Here is a 21,811-nt window from a genome sequence, read left to right on the forward strand (position 1 = left end):
TGTCTCTAACTACAGACTTTAGTTTAAAATCTAATTTGTCTGATATAAGAAATGCTACCCCAAATTTCTTTGAGGCCTGCTGGCATGGAAGATGGATCTCCATCCCTTCACTTTCAGTCTGGATGTATCTTTAGGTTCAAAATGAGTCTCTTATAGACAGCATATGGATGGGTCCTGTCTTTTTTTTTTTTTTTAAGATTTTATTTATTTATTTGACAGGGAGAGACACAGCGAGAGAGGGAACACAAGCAGGGGGAGTGGGAGAGGGAGAAGCAGGCTTCTTGCTGAGCAGGGAGCCCAATGCGAGGCTCGATCCTAGGACCCTGGGATCATGACCCGAGCTGAAGGCAGACACCCAACAACTGAGCCACCCAGGCGCCCCTGGATGGGTCCTGTCTTTTTATCCAATCTGCAACCCTGTGCCTTTTATGGGAGCATTTAGGCCGTTCACGTTGAGAGTGATTATTGAAAGATATGAATTAATTGTCATCATGTTGCCTGTGAAGATGTTGTTTTTATAGATTGTCCCTGTAAATTTCTGTTGTATATCACTCTTGGGGTCTTTGTCCTTTTATAGAACCCCCCTTAATATTTCTTGCAGGGCCGGCTTAGTGGTCACATATTCTTTCAGTTTCTGCCGGTCGTGGAAGCTCTGCATCTCTCCATCCATTCTAAATGAAAGCCTTGCCGGATAAAGTATTCTTGGCTGCATGTTCTTACCATTTAGTACCCTGAATATGTCTTGCCAGGCCTTTCTGGCTTGCCAGGTCTCTGTGGATAGGTCTGATGTTATTCTGCTGTTCCTCCCTCTGTACGTAAGGAATCTCTTCCCCCTAACTGCCCTTAAGATGGTTTCCTTGGTTCTAAGATTTGCAAGTTTTACTATTACATGCCGGGGTGTTGGCCTGTTTTCCTTGATCTTGGGAGGGGTCCTAAGATACGAAAACAATGGATCGTGGATCACCACATCAAAAACTAATGATGTATTGTATGGTGACTAACATAACATAATAAAATTAAAAAAAAAATTGAAAAACAAACAAACAAAACCTTTCCTTTTCTTCTGCTCCACAGAGCTCCTTTCTATTTGCTAGATGGGATGCTGGCTGATCATGAATCATTCGATAAAGCCAATTTGAATTTTAAATTAGTCAGTTGAATTTTTGTTAACACATGTTTAAAAAGTCTTAGCTAAGACTTTACCTTCCTCTCCTTCAGAAGGAAACTTTCTCAACCTGGTAAAGGGCACCCATGTAAAACCTACGGCTAATAACATATAAAATGAGGAAAGCCTCAAGTTTTCTGCCAAAGATCAGGAATAGAGGAAAGATAACCAGTCTTACCATTTTTATTTAACATTGTACTGGAGATCCTAATCAGTTTATTAAGACAAGGGAAAAATAGAAAGCATTTCAGTTGGGGGAAAGAGGTACAATTGTCATTATTCATAGATGAAATGTTCTTGTAGGCAGAAAACACCAAGGAATCCACAAAAAAGCTCCTAGAACTAATAAATTTAGCAAGATGGAAGGCCAATGTATAAAACTCAAGAACAAAATCAAATGTTCTATATACTAGTAACAAACTATTAGAAAATGAAAGTTCAAAAACAATTCCATCCACCTTAAGATGGATGGACCAATAGCATCAAAAATAATAAAAGATTTGGAAATAGTTTAAGAAATGATGTGAAAGCCATTTATACAGGAAACTGTAAGACATTGCAAAGATAAATTATTGAGTAATATCAACTTAATTTCAATGATCAACAGGCAAAATAAATTGAAATTTTGCCCTGTAAAGTGGAAAGACTCCTTGAAATCATATTTAGAACTCCAAAGTTCAGCTGTTTTGTTTTTAAAGATTTTATTTATTTATTTGTCAGAAAGAGAGAGAGCATGAACAGGGGGAGTGGCAGAGGGATAGGGAGAAGCAGGCTCTCCGCAGAGCAAGGAACCCAATACGGGACTCGATCCCAGGACCCCGGGATCACGACCTGAGCCGAAGGCAGACGCTTAACGACTAAGCCACCCAGGCGCCCCTAAAAAAATTTTTTTTTAGGTATGCCTGGTGTGGGGCTTGAACTCACAACCCTAATATCAAGAGTCACATGCCCTACTGACTGAGCCAGCCAGGTGTCCCCCAAAGATCAGTTTTAATGGAGAAATCATGCCACCTTTTGTGGTCTTTTAGTAGATTGACATACATAATTGTTTTCAGTATAAATTTCAGTACTGCCTTTTGAGATTATCCTCCAGCTTGCAGGTTGAGAGGGCTCCCATTGATTTCCTGTCACTTAATTGAGGCAAAGTTTATGAAATGAGATGGTTAAAACTCATCAATAAACTGTACTTACTGAACTACTACTATCAATAATAGGAAATCTTTTGAGTCAGCTAACTCCTAAATAAAGTTCCTTCTCAAGTGAAATATCATAAATTCTAAGTTTGGAGCAGAATTTTTATATTCTTTGGAGAGAAAGACTGAAGTCACAAGAAATTATCTCCCTTTGTTGTCAAGTGAAAAATGAAAGGTCTGAGAGACACTTCAGAAGCCAAGCTGACCATTGGAGCCACTCAGTGGCTCTGGTCCAAACTCAGCCCAGGCCAGTGAGATGGCACAGTAATCACACAGGTCATGGGAGGGGACAGTGGGTGCAGAGAACCAACTTAGCTGGAGGCCTCAACAGAGAGGTTTACCAGTGATACGGCTCCAAGGCAATTTCTTTCTTTTTTTTTTTTTTTAAAGATTTTATTTATTTGAGAGAGAGAACACCAGAGAAATTGAGCACGAGCAGGGGGTAGGGGGAACAGGAGAGGGAGAAGCAGGCTCCCTGTTGAGCAGGGAGCCTGATGCGGGGCTCCATCTCAGGACCCCTGGATCATGATCTGGGCCAAAGGCAGATGCTTAACAGACTGAGCCACCCAGAGGCCCCCCAAGGCAATTTCTTTAAAAGAAATAAGAGCTAAGGACAGATTCACAGAAGACAAAGTGAAAAAATCAGAAGTAACTGATAACTATAGAAATGTGGCAAAAGACAGCACGAATCTGTATTATATCACTCCCTAAAATACATAAAAGTAAAAGAAGCTATTAGAGAATCATTGTGCTGTTATTTGATATGCTCTAACTTTTAAAGGGAAAAAAACCATATTGGATTGGTAACTTAAATTCTGACATGGAGTTATCCTTCACAGATGGCCTTGTAATAATTTATATTGAGAGATTATTGTGGGCAAAGTGCTTGGAACAGTGCCTGGCACATAGTAGCACTATACAAGTATTTATCATTCTACTATCATTTTCGAATTTCATTTGTTGTCTGCAAGCTGGCCTTGAACAAAAGTTTTCTTAAGTAGGATAGCCCACAATATGCTGTTAAAAAACAACAAGCTCTCTGTTCTGCAGGGAGCCTGCTTCTTCCTCTGCCTGCCGCCCCCCCTGCTTGTGCTCGCTGTCTGTCAAATAAATAAAATAAATTTTAAAATGCCCATTGGGGGTTTACTGAAGATATAGAGAGAGCAGATATAGACACACTGACTGTCTGGGAGACTCAGAAAGGAAAGGAAGGAGTCTCATCCGTGTTGGGGGTCTGGGGTTTTTATTGGTGATTGTGGTGTGGTTCACGTGTCCTCTCAGGCATCCAGAAACTAGTCAGAACAAGGACAGGGTCCAGGTGTCCTTCATAAGTCACTCAGTCCCTGAAGCCAGGGGTCTTGGTGTCATGGTGTTTGTGGAGTCAGTGGTTTTAGAGAACAACCCCACCTCATCACGCCTTAGATGTTACCTATTGTGCTGGACGACTCCAAAGAAATCACTAACTCCTTGATCTTTACAAGGAGGACAAACATAAGCATATTTGTAAGGTGGGGGTGCAGGTCCTAGCAAGAATACGAGCAGGAAAAGCTGCAAAGGGGAAAAAAATGGCTCTTTTTCATGAGGTCCCTTCAGTTTCCTGTCTTAAAATGACAACTATAAGCATAGGGTCAGGCTAGATCAGAACAGATATAAGAAAAGGCTTACTTTCTGGAACTTGAAACACCTTCCCTTTTTGAAATGGCCTTAAACATCTTGCTCATCTGGGGGCATTGGGGCCTTCCAGTAAGAGCTGAGTTTACAGCTTAGTCAGTTTTGACAAACACCAACACCTGAGTAACCACATCCTATCAAGGTATAGAACAATCTCATCCCCCTGGAAAATTCCTTCACATCTCTTCATAGCAATCCCCCCTCCTCAGAAGCAACCACTGCTCTGGTTTCTTTTTTTTTTTTTTTTTAAGATTTTAAATAAAATTAAAAAAATAAAGATTTTATTTATTTATTTGACAGAGAGAGGGAACACAAGCAGGGGAAGTGGGAGAGGGAGAAGCAGGCTTCCCGCGGAACAGGGAGCCCGATGTGGGGCTCAATCCCAGGACCCTGGGACCATGACCTGAGCCGAAGGCAGACGCTTAATGACTAAGCCACCCAGGCACCCCACTGCTCTAGTTTCTAGCACCATTAAATTAGCTTTACCTCATTTAGAACATTATAGAAGTAGACATTCCTGAATGATGAAATTGGCTCTTTGCAAACACCATACGAGAGGTCTTTTAAATTATCTTTAATAAAATTATCTTTATAAACGATTGAAGAAAGACTTCTAGTTTTGGAAGTCTACCTAGTTACTATGAGATTAGTCTCATAACTTAACCATCAAATGCGACCATATTCATAGAGCTGAGAAATAAGATGTGGGTATCCTATATCTAATAATCTTAGGGAAAATAATTACTGGGAAGTCTGGGTGTGATTTGCTTCTGTTTCTTTTTAAAGAAACGCTTCAAAAAAGATCAGTTTAATAAGCCTTGTTAAAAAACAAAATTCAGCGGCGCCTGGGTGGCTCAGCCATTAAGCGTCTGCCTTCGGCTCAGGTCATGATCCCAGGGTCCTGGGATCGAGCCCCGCATCGGGCTCCCTGCTCAGAGGAGAGCCTGCTTCTCCCTCTCCCACTCCCCCTGCTTGTGTTCCCTCTCTTGCTGTGTCTCTCTCTGTCAAATAAATAAAATCTTTAAAAACAAAAAAAAAAAAAACAAAATTCAACTGAATAAATTTGAAGATCTAATTGGCTTTATTACATGATTTATGAATCAGGCAGCATCCCATCTAGCAAATAGATGACTCTCTAAGGAGATACACAAAATGGAAGATTTTTTTAAAGGAGGGTAGGGGAAGAGAGTTAATAGCAAAAAAAAAAAATGATTTTTTTTGCTGAGCAAGGAGCCCAACGCGGGGCTCAATCCCAGGACTCTGGGATCATGACCTGAGCTGAAGGCAGACACTTAACCGATTATATACCTTAAACGGTCAGAGGAGTTGTGCAAATATGATTAAGTTCAGGATTTTATTTATTTATTTGAAAGAGAGAGCACACATGTGCCAGAGAGAGAGCATGAGCCGGGGTGGGAGAGTGGGTGGAGGGGTAGAGGGAGAGGAAGAAGCAGACTCTCCACTGAGCAGGGACTCCAATGTGGGGCTCCATCCCAGGATCCCCGGATCATGGCCTGAGTTGAAGTCAGATGCTTAACTGACTGAGCCACCTAGGTGCCCCTCTTCAGGATTTTAAAATGAGGAGGTTATCCTAAATTAGCCAGGTAGACGAAATGTAATCACATAGTCCTTAGGAGAGGGAGACAGGAAGATTAGAATAAGTACAAGAAAATAAGCAAGAAGATGGGACTGTTGGGAGGAAAGAGTCATGAGCCAAGGAATGCTGGCAGCATCTCAAAGCTGTAAAGGCAGGGAAATGGATCCTTTCCTAGAGCCTCAGAAGAAAGCAGCCTTGCCAGCACCTTGATTTTAGCCCACGAACACAGATATTGGACTTTTGAACTCCGGAATTATAAGTAAGTAGTAAATCTGTGTTGTTTTGAGCCACTGACTTGGTCATTTGTTATAGCAGCATTAGGAAACTCATACAAATACTATCTACCCCCTAGGTTTATGAGCAAGGTTAATTAACATGAAACGTGCGAAGTGGCAAACACATTGTAAGGAGATTCAGAAGGTGAAGGATGGGGAACGTGATGATGGAGAAGAGTTTACAAGTTTCAATAAGAATCTCAGGGTAGGGGCGCCTGGGTGGTGCAGTTGGTTGACCATCCAACTCGTGGTTTTTGGCTCGAGTGGTGATCTCAGGGTCATGGGATCGAGCCCTGCGACAGGCGCTTGCTGAGTTCAGTTTGCTAAAGTTCCTCTCTCCCTCTGCCCCTCCCTGGCCCCCCCTCAAATAAATTAATTAATTAATTAAAAAAAAGAATCTCAGGGTAGGCTTCACAGAGAAGGTAACTTTAGAACACACACACAAATGTGTGGCACACACATTTGCTAATACTTCCGTTAAAATCTTTTCATATACCAATCAAGGTTTAAAGGAATATAATACAGTTCTAATTTGTACCTTTTATTTCTAAGATCTTTTCATGTGTTTAGGAACCATTTCATTTCCTTTTCTGTAATCTGTCCATTCATTTGCCCATGTTTTTATTATTTAGAATTTTCCATGGCATATTGTATAGTAGAAAAACAGCAAGTTGTAGAATATTATGTGTTATTATGAGGCCAATGGTAAAGAATCATTTTTAATTTCATGTGTATATATAATATATATTATGTGTGAATATATACTTTGGACATATATTAGTTTATGTATACCTATCCTCATACGTTATCTTAAAAATGCATGCCAAAGTATAAAAAGTTTTCTCTAGGAGATGAGCTGGCAGAAGGTAGTAGGTGATGCTTATTTTATACACTTAAACACATAAGAAAAAAAATGATGGAAATTATTTGACTGGTATAAGATGTCTAGTTGTCTATGTTTTAGATAAAGACTTTAGGATCATAGCATCACACAGCCATCACACTTGTGTTAGGTATAAAACAATGTGCTGGAAAGTAGAAAAAAGACTATCTAGTGATGGCCCCAGGGATTTTGTTCTAGGTCAGAGAGCAAAGAATGACCCTTAGAAGATTTGATTAGCAATATGAAAGCATACGTTAATACCTGACTCTAAGTTTGAAACAAACTCATACCAACATGTCAAATCTTTGGTGTTCAAAGTGACACCAAAGCAGAGAAATGAGTTCTAACACGGATTATTCCTTACCCCCATTGCTGAAATTCTATTACCCGGCTCCTGGACACAACTTTTCTCACTTTTAAATCCAAACCTCAAGTAACTGTAGGTGACACTGAGCCAAGAGAGCTTTCCTGCCCTCTCCCCCGTTGCCCCTCTCTGTGCTTATCATTACGAGGACAGCATGGTGTGGCCTCTTTGGACTCTATTTTCTTCCATATCTTACCTGTATTATGCAAAAAAGAAGGAAAGTCTAAAAACTGGCTCAGCAAATAATAAGGCTTTCCATTTACAACATGCAGAGGACAAATGACTGTGTATTAGCGTATACTAATCATTTGGTTTTGTTCCATGGTGATAACATGGTAATAGCTCAATATTAGATAAGTATATGTGGTGGCAAATACAAGTGTTATAGAGTATAAACAACAGCACAGCATGTGTACAATGAAATTCTGGAAACTTTGCTCTTTTTATTTATTTATTTATTTATCTATTTATTTATTTTTTAAAGATTTTATTTATTTATTTGAGACAGAGAGAATGAGAGAGACAGAGAGCACATGAGAGGGGGGAGGGTCAGAGGGAGAAGCAGGCTCCCTGCCGAGCAGGGAGCCCGATGCGGGGCTTGATCCCGGGACTCCAGGGTCATGACCTGAGCCGAAGGCAGTCACTTAACCAACTGAGCCACCCAGGCGCCCTCTTTTTTTTTTTTTTTTTTAAAGATTTTATTTATTTGAGAGAGTGAGCGAACGAGAGAGTGAGCACAAGCCAGAGAGGAGGAGAGGGAGAAGCAGACTCCCCGCTGAGCAGGGAGCCCGAAGTGGGGCTCGGTCACAGGACTCCAGGATCATGACCTGAACTGAAGGCAGACATTAAACTGGCTGAGCCACCCAGGCGCCCCTGGAAACTTTCCTTTAATGGAGGTTGGATGTTCACTGGGTATGGAGGGACTGGGGAAGTAGAGATGAGGTCAGAGAGTGCATCCCCAGCAGTGAGAAGGAGGTGAATGATGCCCCATAGGAGGAGGAGTCACAGACACCAGCACAGGGGCAGGCAGATGGTCTGCCCTTCCTCACATGGGAATGAAGCACACCTGGTAGGGGGGTGGGACATGGCCAAACCCACTGGCAATAGGGGTGGTATCAATGTCCTTTGGGTCAACCAGAGATTTCAGGGTAAATTTCTGTAAAATGGTGGTCAGGAATAAAAACAGCTCCATTCGGGCCAGTCCTTCTCCCACGCATACTCGTTTTCCTGAAAATAACAAACACAAGGGATCTGTTCCTTGAACACTACATTTCGAACTGCAACAAGAAGTATGCCAAAAGAAGTATCTGATGAATGACTGAACTGATGGAGAGCTGGAAGGAAGGTTAGAGGGGCAGCTGGATAGAAGGATGGAAATGCTTGCTATTCATCTAGTGTCTTGACAGGAACCCTTCATTCAACAAATATCTATTGAGTATCAGGCCTACATCAAGCATTCATTATGTATTTCCACATTACAACTGCTCTCTTCACATTTCCAGTTTCCATACATCTTTGTAGAAACACACCCACTTGTCCAAGTGCTTTGGAGGGAGAAGGACTAAGAGAAGGGAATTCATATATCTGTGTCAAAGATTTTTTTTCCTTCATGTGATTTCAAAAGCACATGTCTAAATGTGTCACTCTCTCACTTTAAAATATTCAGTGTGTCCCTGATCTGTCCTATGAGGTGAGGTCAAATGGGTGGAACTGACCCTCCACATTCTGTACCCAGTCTGACATTCCCTATCCCTCCTTCCATCCTCCATACCTCTACTCTCAGTTCTAGCCATACCCAATCTTCATCAATCTCCAACACACCATGACATTTCCAGCTTTATCTCATGCTGTTTCCTTTGGTTAAGGTGCACTTCTCTTGTACTTCTTTCAGGACCTAAGTCTCATATCATTTCCTCTCCATAATCCCTATGATCCCCTCTGGCAGTAGAGTCTTGCCTTCTCTGGGTTTCCTCAGCATCTTATTCACTCTTCAATTAAAGCATAGATCCTCACCTTGAATCATAGTTTTCTGTTTATTTCTTTTTCTAACATGCTAAAATGTGCATTCCTTGTAGGGAAGGCTCAGTCCTTGACATCTTGGTATGTACAGTGCAAGACCCAAAGCAGGCATCAAAAGCCATCAGATAAATGAAGGGGACTCCATCGCCAGAGACTCAGCACACACTATAGATGTGGAGACGCAATATCCAAGATACGTGATCTTGAGTGGAGGACAATCAGGTGCCTTGGAACCACTGCAGGGCATTCTGCCACTTTCCCAAGGTTTCCTTGATGCTGTGGTTAGTTGGCAGGTTCTGACCTCCTCAATCTATAGAAATGTCCTGCTCCTATGGTCCACTTTGTAAAAGCACCCCGTCCCCCTCTTCTTTCCCCCACTCCCTGTCCCCTGTGAGGCAGCTCAAATTCCTTTTCTGCTGTTAGAATGTGCTTATTCCAGTATAAACTCTGCCTCACTGTGGAGTATGAGTGAGCAGGAAGCAGGCAGCTTCCTCTTCTGTCTCCTGAGCAGCCTGGGCTTTCCTCTCCCACAACACTAGTCTAATGATCTGTTTACTAATCTGCTTCCCTAACTAGAGTGTTACCCCTTTGGTGTCCACGCTGTGCTTGTGGATGCCTGTCACCCCAGAGCTCACTCTGGGGAGTGAGGGATATCATATAGAAGATAATTTTTTTTTTTAAGATTGTATTTATTTATTTGAGAGAGAGTACTAGCGGGAGGCAGGGGAGGGCAGAGGGACAAGCAGGTCCCCACTGAGTGGGGAGCTTGATGCAAGGCTTAATCCCAGGACCCTTAGATCATGACCTGAGCCAAAGTCAGACACCTAACCGACTGAGCCACCCAGGCGACCCACATAGAAGACATTTAACTCAGGGGGCCCTGGGTGGCTCAGTCAGTTAAGTGGCTGCCTTCAGCTCCCATCATGATCCCATCAGAGTCCTGGGATCAAGCCCCGCATCAGGCTCCCGGCTCGGTGGGAATCTGCTTGTCCCTTTGCCTGCCCCCCCCATCCCCCACCCCCACCCTGCTCAGCAGGGAGCCTGCTTCTCCTTCTTGCTCTGCCACTCCCCTTGCTTGTGCCTCTCTCTCTCTCAAATAAACAATTTTTTAAAAAGATACTTAACTCAAAGTTGAGGAGTTATATACCTTTCTCATGGCCAGTGAGTAAAGTCTAAATGAGTTTCAGCTGCTGCTAAGAGAAGCTCTTGGTAGCTTAGTGATATATCTAGAGGCAGAATTCAATGAACCTATTCTCTAACTTTCTCACTTTGGAAAAACTGGGTCACCCAGCCAAAGTTCCAATAATAACGATGTATGCTGAGTGGGGGAAAATGCATGGGCATTAGGAGTGATGCTTTTGGTCATGGACAAAGAACAATTCTACCCACCCCAGGGCAGGCACCATGTAGGTTTCAACTGATCCCCCCAAAATATTTTGTCCCCTTCAGCACCTAAGGAATTTAATTTTTATTACCTGCTGAGAAAGCCACGAAATGGTCACTCTTCTTAAAGTTGCCGCTATCATCCAGGAAGTGGGCAGGGGCAAATATCTCTGGGTTGGGGAATTCTTGGTCATCATGGAGCACAGAAGTCAGTGATGTTAATATGGTTGTGCCCTGGAATGAACAGATGAAGATAAACTGGGTTATAAATTATAAAAGCTGTAGAGTTGGAAGAAATGTGGCAAATCACTTAGTTCAATCTTTTGATATTTATGTGAGGAATCCCTTCCAAAGAAGGACAGTGGCATTTCCAGCCAGACAGACCAAGTAATAAACCGGGATAAGATTAAGGCCAGTGCTAGTCAGGATGCTAATATGGCTTCCAATAGGGTCTGAATCCCCTCCACTGATCACAGTGTTTGGACACTTGTATCTGTCTCACTCCCTGCTCTATTTCATTGCTTCGGTTTTCATACATCTCACGTGGATTATGGTTTAAAATGGAAGCGTCTAGGGGTACTTGGGTAGCTCAGTCAGTTGAGTGTCCCACTCTTGGTTTCGGCTCAGGTTGTGATCTCAGGGTGGTAAGATGGAACCCCATTTCTGGCTCCACAGAGTCTGCTTGGGATCCTCTCTCTCCCTCTGCCTCTCCCTTTGCTCTTCCTCCTGCTCGTGCTCTCTCTCTCAAATAAATAAATAAATAAAAATTTTATAAATAAATAAATAAATAAAATGGAAGCCTTTGTTGGCTCTTGAAAAGTCAGGAGTATTTGGAATCTGTTCCTAGGGCTTTTAAAAACAGAGGTTTGATCTGGTTTGAAATGACTCTGGTGGAGCACCTGGCTGGCTCAGTCAGTAGAGCATGAGACTTTTGATATTGAGGTTGTGCGTTCACACCCCATACTGGGCATAGAGGTTACTTAAAAAAATGACTGGTAAATCTATGCAGACAGAAACAGATTAGTGGTTGTCAGGGGCTGGAGAGAGGGAGGGAGGGAGAGGGAGGGAGGAGTGGGGAATGACTGCTTGATGGGTAAGGGATCTCCTTTTGGACTGATGAAAATGTTCTGGAACTAGACAGTATCTATGGCTGCACAACACAGTGACTGTACTAAGCTTCATTGAATTGTGCACTTAAAATACCTAAATGGTAACTTTTATGTTCTGTATATTTTACCACAGTAAAAAAGGAAAATTGGGGGCACCTGGGTGGCTCAGTTGGTTAAGTGACTGCCTTTGGCTCGGGTCATGATCCCAGAGTTCCAGGATCGAGTCCCACATCGGGTTCCCAGCTCAGCAGGGAGTATGCTTCTCCCTCTGACCTTCTCCCTTCTCATGCTCTCTCTCTCTCTCTCTCAAATAAATAAATAAAATCTTAAATAAAAAAAAAAGAAAATTTGCTCAAGAGAAAAAAAATGACTTCTTTGACAATATGACAAATACACTAACAAGTAATGAGTATTTATCTTTGGGATGCAATTTGTTTCTCTTAATTTACAAAAGGGGTGGCACCTGGGTTGCTTGGTTGGTTGGACGTCCAACTTTGGTTTCGGCTTGGGTCATGATCTCAGGGTTGTGGGATCGAGCACCATGTTGGGTACCATACTCAGCACGGAGTCTGCTTGTCCCTCTCCCTTTGATCCTCCCCCCACTTGCACACTTTCTCTCACTCTCTCTCAAATAATTTCTTTTAGTGCGGGGGCGGGCACCGGGTAGCTCAGTCAGTTAAGCATCTGACTCTTGATTTAGGCTCAGGTCATGATCCCAGGGTGGTGAGATTGAGCCCGGCATTGGGCTCCACTCTCAGCAGGTAGTCTGCTTGAGATTCTCTCTCTCTCCTCTCCCCTCTCCCCACTCTTCCCACTCACACTCTGTCTCTCTAAAATAAATAAATAAATAAAATCCTTAAAAAAATAAAAATAAAAATGTGGAGGAACTCTTTGTTATAGATGAATCCTAGCTATACATAGATACACACACACACAAACATGCCCCAATAATAAAATTTAAAAACTTACCATTTTTATCAAGTAAAGATCATTAATTAATGCTAAAACTGTCGGATCAATGATTTGGGAAACAAGATATTTACAAGGTCTTAAAGTACCATGCCACAGATTTTTTTTATTAATTACCTATGAAAAATAGAACCCCAACAACAGAGAATTATGGCAGATACCTCCTTCATAAGTCAGTACCTTAGCATCACCAATAGTGGTATAAATTGATATTACACATCTCCAGCCAAAATGTGATGTAGTGGGACATACACGACATCACCTATGTAATTTTTTTCCCCAAAACACAGAATTGAAATCTAATCTCAAAAACGAAAACAAAAACCACACCAAACCAGACTGAGAAATATTCCACATGACAACTGTCCTGGACTCTTCAAAACTGTCAGTGTATTGAAATGAAACAAATAAAGGAAACGTAAATGTTCTTTATAAAAAGGGCCTAAAGGGACAGATAATCAAATTATATACATATTCCTTGATTAGCTACTAGATACCCCCTCAAAAAAAGCTATTAAAGAGTATCTTAGGATGCATGAAAAAATGTAATTACAGGCTATATGTTAGATAAAATTATTGTATACATGATCATTCCTTGAGTGTGAATGCTGTTATTGCTGTGCAGGAAGCCCTCATTCTTAGAAGATAGATACTGAAGTTTTTAGGAGTGAGGTAGATTGATGGACATAGGTAGATATGCACTTAATATATAGATGTATACACATTTTCATATATATTATTTATATATACATAAAACATTACATAGTCATTGTGTGTGTGTGTGTTTAAAGGCTATTTAGATTTTTTACCTTTTTAAATTAAAAATTGGAAGGAAATTCCATCCTCTGTTTATCATATTTAAGGTCTATAATTTTGTTTTCAAAATTGCCTTATATATTTTAAGACAAGTAGTATGTGAAAATGTTACTTTAAGAAAAAGCTAGTATATTTTCAGTAAATGATGCTGGGACAAGTGGATATTCATAACAACAAAAAAAGTACAATTCCTACTTCACACTATAAGTAAAAATGAACTTTAAATGGATCACAGACCTAAATAGAAAAGCTAAGAGTATAAGACTCGTAGAAGAAAACATAAGGGCAAGTATTTGGGAACTTGTGTTGGCAACAAATTTTTCAGATAGGACACAAAAGCACAAGTCAAAAGAGAAAAAAATTGATAAATTGGACTCCATCAAAATTCAAAACTTCTGCTCTTTTAAAGACATTCTTTGAAAGCTAAAGAAAGGAAAGAAAAAAAAAAAAAACCCAACAGATTGAGAGTGAATGTTAGCAACACCTACATGTGATACAAGACTTGCATGCAAAATATATAAAGGATTGCAATAATTAAATCAGGTAAATGACCCAATAAAAAATAGGAATAATAGTTTCAGCACTCTACCAAAGAATATATATGAGTGGTCAATCAGCACATGAAAAGAAGTGAAACATCCTTATCCATCCAGAAAAGAGAAGTAAAACAAAATGTGGTATCACCACACAACCCCTTCTAGTATCTAAAATTTAAAAAGGGGTGCCTGGGTGGCTCAGTTGGTTAAGCGACTGACTTCCGCTTGGGTCATGATCCTGGAGTCTCAGGATCAAGTCCCGCATTGGGCTCCCTGCTTGTTGGGGAGTCTGCTTCTCCCTCTGACCCTACCCCTTCTCATGCGTGCTCTCTCTCTCAAATAAATAAATAAAATCTTAAAAAAATTAAAAATTAAAATTAAAATAAAATAAACTTTAAAAAGACCAACCAGGGAAAGTGGTGGAGGGGGCCTAGAGCAACTGGAACTCTCATACGTTGCTAGTGGGAAAGTAAAATGTCACAGCCACATTTAGAAAACAGTTTGATGGTTTTTTATAAACAGTTAAGCAAAGTCCCCCTCCTAAGCACTGACCCAAAAGAAAACAAAATTTATGTCCACACTAAAATCTGTATGCAAATGTTCACAGCACCTTTATTCAAATGGCCCAAAACTGGAAACAACCCAAATATCCATCAATCAGTGAATGGATAAACAATTTGTGGCACTCGATATGATGAAAACTACTCATCAAAACAAGCAACAAACTAATGGTACATGTGATAACAAAGATAAATCTCAAACACATTCCGCCACATAAAAAAGACATTATATTGATTACAAAGGCTTATACTGATTACAAATTATACTACTTTTATGTCACATTCCATTATGTTGCATTCTTTAAAAGGCAAAACCATAGAACCAAAAGTACATCACTGGTTACCAAGGGTTGAAACTGGGGGAGGTGGATTGACTGTAAAAGGAGAATGAGGGAAATTTTTGAGATGATAGAAATGTTTTATATCTTAGTTGTAGTGCTAGTTACGTGACATCATATATTGATCAAAACTCACTAGACTTTACCCTTAAAAATATGAATTTTATTTGGTATAACTTATTGTTTCTGTATATTGTTTCTGTTCCTTTCTGGCCTATGTTACTTTTGGGCTCTATCTTTGTGTAAAGGATCCCTTTTAACATTTAATATTTCTTGCAGGTCTGGTTTAGTGCTCACAAATTCTTTTAGTTTCTAATTTAGCACCCCGAATATATCATGCTAGTCCTTTCTGACCTGCCAGGTCTCTGTGGAGAGGTCTGCTGCCAGTCTAATGTTTCTACCCTTGTAGATTGCTTGTCCCGAGCTGCTTTCAGGATTTACTCTTTGTCTCTGAGATTTGCAAGTTTCACTATCATATGTCAGGATATTGACCTATTTCTATTGATTTTGAGGGGGGTTCTCTGTGCCTCCTGGACTTGAATGCCTGTTTCCTTCCCCAGATTAGGGAAGTTCTCCACTATAATTTGCTCCAATATATCTTCTGCCCTCCTCTCTCTCTTTCTCGCTCCCCCTTTCCTCTTCTTCTGGGATCCCAATTATTCTAATATTGTTTCGCTTTATGGTATCACTTATCGCTTGAATTCTCCCCTCGTGCTTGAATTCTCCCCTTGTGATCCAGTAGTTGTTTTTTTTTTTTTTTTTAAGATTTTATTTATTTAACAGAGAGAGACATAGCGAGAGCAGGAACACAAGCAGAGGGAGTGGGAGAGGGAGAAGCAGGCTTCCTGCAGAGCGGGAAGCCCGATGTGGGACTCAATCCCAGGACCCTGGGATCATGACCTGAGCCGAAGGCAGACGCTTAACGACTGAGCCACCCAGGCGCCCCCAGTAGTTGTTTCTCTCTCTTTTTCTCAGCTTCTTTATTCGCCATCATTTGGTCTTCTATATCACTAATTCTCTCTTCTGCTTCATTTATCCCAGCAGAGCCTCCATTTTTTTATTGCATCTCATTAATAGCCTATTTGATTTCAACTTGAATAGATTTTAGTTCTTTTCTTTCTCTAGAAAGGGATTCTCTACTGTCTTCTATGCTTTTTTCAAGCCCTGCTAGTATCTTTAAATTGCCATTCTGAACTCTAGTTCTGACATCTTACTTATGTCCATAATGATTAGGTCCCTGGCAGTCAGTACTGCCTCTTGTTCTCTTCTTTGATGTGAGGTTTTCTGTCTTGTCATTCTTGCAGAAAGTGGTCGCTTTTCTATTTGTAGAGTTGCACCTATTCTTTTGGGTCTCTGGTTGAGTTCACAGGTGTTCAGAATGATTTTATAGCTATCTAGCTGAATTCCTGGGACCAGACGAAACTAAGGTCTCCTACTCCTCTGCCATCCTGGACTATCTCTCCTCAAAGCTGTTTTTTCAACCATTTCAAAGTTATATGTAGGAGGACTATTTTAGCCTCTCCTTATTTTTCTACTTCAGCCCATAAAATATGAACATTTGTCTTCTTGAAAGATTAAGTACACAATCCTTCATCTGAAACCCCTGGGGCCTAATGCGTTTTCAAATTCAGAATTGTTTGACTTGTTAGAAAAATATTATGATGTATATACCATAAATTTTAAAATACTCCCAATAATGTGGTATCATATAATCAAATATATTGATACTACTGTTTTTTTTTTTTTAGATTTTAAGTAATCTCTGCACCCAACGTGGGGCTTAAATTTACAAACCCAAGATCAAGAGTTGCAGCTCTATTGACTGAGCCAGCAGGTTGCCCCCACACTGATATTTCTTTATTAAAACATGAATAGTCACATAAAGAGGCCTCAATAAGGAATAAAAATAGATTTATTTCCGTTCAAGTAAGGTTTTGGTCATCGAATGAAATGGCACAAACTTATTTTTATTTTTAAAATTTTTAGTATTGCAGAACTAAGGTTGGTTTTAAGATAAGGATTTAAGTATTACAGAAAAAAACCTTAGATCAGTCCTATCCAATACAGTGGCCTTGAGTGATCCATGGTTACTTAGATTTAAATTAAAGCTAATTGTAAGTATATGAAATGTAAAGTTTAAATATTAATTTTTAAAACAAAAATTAAACCAGATCACAGAACTGTGTACATGGAAATTATAAATCCATAAATTATTAATAATGGTAAGTGAATTTGTAAAAGTTGTTAGATATAAAGTCATCAAAATAAAAAAATCAATTATATTTCCATATACCAAAAAAGTAGAAAAGGCATTTAAAAAAATTATACAATTTATAATAACATAAAAAATATCATTTATCTAGGAAAAACCTAAAAGATGTACAAGCCACTGCACTGAAAACAATATTGAAAAAATTAAAGAAAGCCCAAATAAATTGGGAGAATATACCATATCCGTGAAAGATTCAAGATTCCAACATGTCATTTGTTTTCAAATTAATTTACTATCACCCTGATAAAAACCATTGCCAAGTGCTTTGGATAACTGACAAATTAATACTAAAATTTATTTGGAAATGTAAATAGCTAAGAGAAACCAAAACAATATTAAAGAAATAGAACAAATTTGGAAGACTTACACAGCCTGATATCAAAACCTATCATAAAAATGTATAGCCTCAAACTGGAAACAGCACAAAATCCTTCAAGCTGTCACATGTATGATTTTTGCATTCTCTCATCCATATTGGTAGAGGATTGAAACCATACTGTAGATATGAGAACTTAAAGAGCACTGAAATTAGGTGTAGGAGAGACACATCTTACCTTGGGGATGACATAGTTTCTGAATTTAATGTCACAGGTCACTGCATGAAGCAGGTTGTTTGGGACAAGGTCAATGTATCTCTGGATCTCATGCACTACTGCATTCGTGTAGGGCATGCGGCTCCTGTCTTGCATGCAAGGGGTCTGGTGTCTGCCAATTACACGGTCAATCTCTTCCTGGACTTTAGCTGATAAAACACAAATGAGACTGATGAAAAAAGAAACAAATGCATATACATTTACATGCCAATTCAGGTTATATGAACACTTTGAAGGTGTTCCAACATCATTATAAACATCAGTTATATGTCCAGAAGTACACCCTGCCCTCCATGCTGGCCATACCTGTGACTTTTGGGTGCTTCAGCAGTATCAGGAGACCATATCGTAGGGTGGTGCTTGTTGTCCCTGTCCCAGCTGCAAACAAATCAGCTGCAGTGTTTATCAAGTTTTCAGAAGTAAACTCCAACTGCTCATTGTACTTTTCCTAGGAATTATTTGATGCAATTATTTGCTGCTTTGCCAGCATATGTAATTACAATAAATCTAAAATAACACATGTTATAAAGTTAATCAAACTTAGAAACTGGAGAGTGCAGTGTTAAAATAACAACAATTGTATGGCATGGCAAATTGTATGGATTAGTTGACCCAATCTTCATTTCCTATTCCCTTACCCCTTGCTTGCCTACAAATTCCATTTCCTAGCCTCTTTTGCAACTACACTGGCAAACAACCGATTTCTTACCAATGGCCCATTTTTTTTCCTAAAGATTTTAATCTATTTATTTGAGAGAGAGCATGAGTGGGGGGGGAGAGGGGAGAGGGAGAAGCAGACTCCACACTGAGCAAAGAGTCCAATGTGGGGCTCGATCCCAGGACCCTCAATCCCTGAAGGCAGCTACTTAACTGACTAAGCCACCTAGGTGTCCCCAATGGCCTATTGATGTCACTTTCTTTCCTTTTTCTTACTACATGTCTACACAGATATGTTGGTGGAGGCACTGTAGACATCATCTTGAAACATGATGAACATGAAGCCTACACAGTAATAATGCTAAAGAAAAATGGAAGGCACCCAAGTCCATGATACTTCAGGGCTACTGTACAAGTCCTGGACGGCCCAACATGAGATTCTCTATACCTGAGATAAATAAACCCACTATTTCTTTAAAACATTGTTAATTGGGTTTTCTCTTGTTGGTAGGCAAACCAATCCTAACTGATAGAAATGAGTAAATTAGGGCCGTATCTTAAAAAATGGTATAAGCCAGGATCAAGAGTTTGCAATACTCTTCTTCTGTTATAGAATTTATGTGGATTCTATATTGCCTAAGAACTCATTATGAAGTTGAAAATGTGCAAAAGCTAACATGGCAGCACATCCTAGAACAGACTGTAGTGAGAATGGATTTACAAAGACAAATGGGGGCCAGCCACTATGGTATTCCAGATGTAAGGTAGGAGGCAGTTTGGTCTAGGAAACAAGTGCAGGAATTAATGCAGATACACAGAAGAAATATTACAGACATGAAGACAGAAAGTTTGGGCATTAACTGCCCATAAGGGATGAAGGAGACTGTAGGAGTAAGGCAAATGCTGAGAATAAGAGACTGAATAGAGATCTCATAAATTCTACGTGGGGAGAATAAAAGCACCTCACAAGGACAACTAACTAAAGTTGGTTTAAGGTAAGAGTGACACAAAATTGAAAACAATGGGGCCACTTGAAATACTGACTATGCAGGTCACTAAAATACAAAAAAAACAAAACAAAACAACCAAAACCAAAAACAAAACCTTCCTATCCAGTCCTCTAGGCCAACATTAGTTTAATAAGGTTCTTACAATCCCCAAGTGACCTGTGGCATGCCTAACATGTCATCAACTCCATTAAGACAGGCTTAACCTCAATAGCTGTACTTGCTAGACCCACTGGTAACATCAACATCACACACTGTTCTAACCTTTCCAACCCAAAATTACTCTAAGGCCAGGAAAAAGAGTAGGGCACTTATAAACCATTATTAGCATTTCTTTTTTTTTTTTTAAAGATTTATTTATTTATTTATTTGAAAGAGAGAGAACGAGAGAGAGAGAGAGAGCACATGAGAGGGGGGAGGGTCAGAGGGAGAAGCAGACTCCCTGCTGAGGAGAGAGCCCGATGTGGGGCTCAATCCCGGGACTCCAGGATCATGACCTGAGCTGAAGGCAGTTGCTTAACCAACTGAGCCACCCAGGCGCCCCCCATTATTAGTATTTCTATCTGTTGAAGTGAATTTGAAGAATCAGTGTTTACATACACATAGCTTATCAATTTTAGCCAATTTTATGCCTAAGTTTTCTTCTAAGAGTTTTATATTTTTAGCTCTTACATTTAGGTCTTTGATCCACCACACTTCCTCCCAAGATTAAATATAAATTATCATATGACCTAGCAATTCTACCACCAGGTATACACCCAAGAGAAATGAAAACATAGGTATACACAAGGGGCGCCTGGGTGGCTCAATCATTAAGCGTCTGCCTTCGGCTCAGGTCATGATCCCAGGGTCCTGGGATCAAGCCCCGCATCAGGCTCTCTGCTCAATGGGGAGCCTGCTTCTCCCTCTCCCACTCCCCTGCTTGTGTTCCCTCTCTCGCTGTGTCTCTCTCTGTCAAATAAATAAATAAAATCTTATAAATAAATAAATAAATAAATAAATAAATCAATCAATCAAACAAACATAGGTATACACAAAAACTTGCACACAAATGTCCATAGATGCGTTATTCATAAGAGCCAAAAAGCCAGGGGTGCCTGGGTGGCTCAGTGGGTTAAACATCTGCCTTTGGTTCAGGTCATGATCCCAGGGTCCTGGGATCGAGCCCAGAATTGGGCCCTTCTCAGCAGGGAGCCTGCTTCTCCCTCTCCCTCTGCCTCTCCCCCTGGATTGTGCTCTCTCAATCTCTCTCTCAAATAAATAAATAAAATCTTTTTAAAAAAGCCCAAACCCAGAAACAATCAAAATGTCCATCAATCAAGGAGTGGATATATAAAATATGGTATATCCACTCTGGAATATCATTCAAGCACGTAGAGGAATGAAGTGAAAGAAGCTAGAACAAAAGACCACATACTGTATAATTCCATTAATATGAAACACCCAGAATAGCAAATCTATAGAGACAAAGTACAGTAGTGATGCCTGAAAGCTGGAGGGCTTTGGGGACAGTGGAGATGACTACTCAAGCTTATGGGGCTTCTTTTGAGGGTGATGAAAACGTTTGGTAATTGATTGTGGTGGTGGTTGCACAACTCTGTAAATACACAATTACTGAATTATACTTGAAATGTGGGAAGGGTGTGGCAAGTGAATTATACTCAGTGAACATACTAAAAACAAGAAAAAAGGAATAACAAGCTAGAATCTAAATACTCTAATGAATTCCAGAGTAACAATGCAGTTTTTAAATATACTATTAAGGAAATACTGTTAATTGATATATGAGAGATGTCAGAGCCCAGGATCATTGGAGAAGCTTCCTAGCATTAAGGAAATCCCTCACAATATGTGCAAAATACAAAAACATTCATATAGGTGCATTCTTCTGGGAAGGTGTCCACACTTTGTGTGTGTGTGTTTCAATAAAACTTTATTTATAAAAACAGGTGACTTTTGCAAGTCTTTGATCTAAATAAAAGTGTGAGGGGAACAGAGTTGGCGAGCCACCATCATTTTTTAATATTACATAAAAACAACAAAAGAGGGAGCTCTATGAAGTTAGAAAAATATTCCTAAACCACACAATTCCCTTTAAAAGTTCCAGAAAACCAATTTCACATAAAAATAAACAGAAAATTAAGGTAAAATCTCATAAAAAGCTATTATTAAAAAAAAAAAAAAAGAGGGGTGCCTGAATGGCTCAGTCAGTGAAAGCATCTGCCTTCAGCTCAGATCATGATGCCAGGCTCCTAGGATCAAGCCCACACTGGGCTCCCCGCTCAGTGGGGAGTCTGCTTCTCCCTCTGCCCCTCCCCCCAATCATGCTTTCTCTCTCTCTTTCAAATAAATAAAATCTTTAAAAAAAAAAAAGAGCAGAATAACATTTTGCCCACAAAACAGC

General features: G+C 40.0%; 1 protein-coding gene across 1 annotated transcript in view; it reads right to left on the reverse strand.

Annotated features, from left to right (window-relative positions):
* Positions 1-7,659: 7,659 nt before the first annotated feature.
* The window catches only part of LOC102741683 (cytochrome P450 2C41), a 19,179-nt gene continuing 5,027 nt past the window's right edge, over positions 7,660-21,811 (reverse strand). Inside the window, exons 5-9 of the mRNA XM_081823076.1 lie at positions 19,231-19,283; positions 18,050-18,191; positions 17,705-17,892; positions 10,643-10,784; positions 7,660-8,375 (exon numbers count right to left, since the gene is read on the reverse strand). Coding sequence (XP_081679202.1) covers positions 8,194-8,375; positions 10,643-10,784; positions 17,705-17,892; positions 18,050-18,191; positions 19,231-19,283 — 707 coding nt within the window. The 3' untranslated portion in view covers positions 7,660-8,193. The remainder of the gene's footprint in view (positions 8,376-10,642; positions 10,785-17,704; positions 17,893-18,049; positions 18,192-19,230; positions 19,284-21,811) is intronic.

The sequence above is a fragment of the Leptonychotes weddellii genome, chromosome 6 (genome assembly GCF_054177405.1).
Source record: "Leptonychotes weddellii isolate Sample4059 chromosome 6, ASM5417740v2, whole genome shotgun sequence".
In the NCBI taxonomy this organism is placed as follows: Eukaryota; Metazoa; Chordata; class Mammalia; order Carnivora; family Phocidae; genus Leptonychotes; species Leptonychotes weddellii.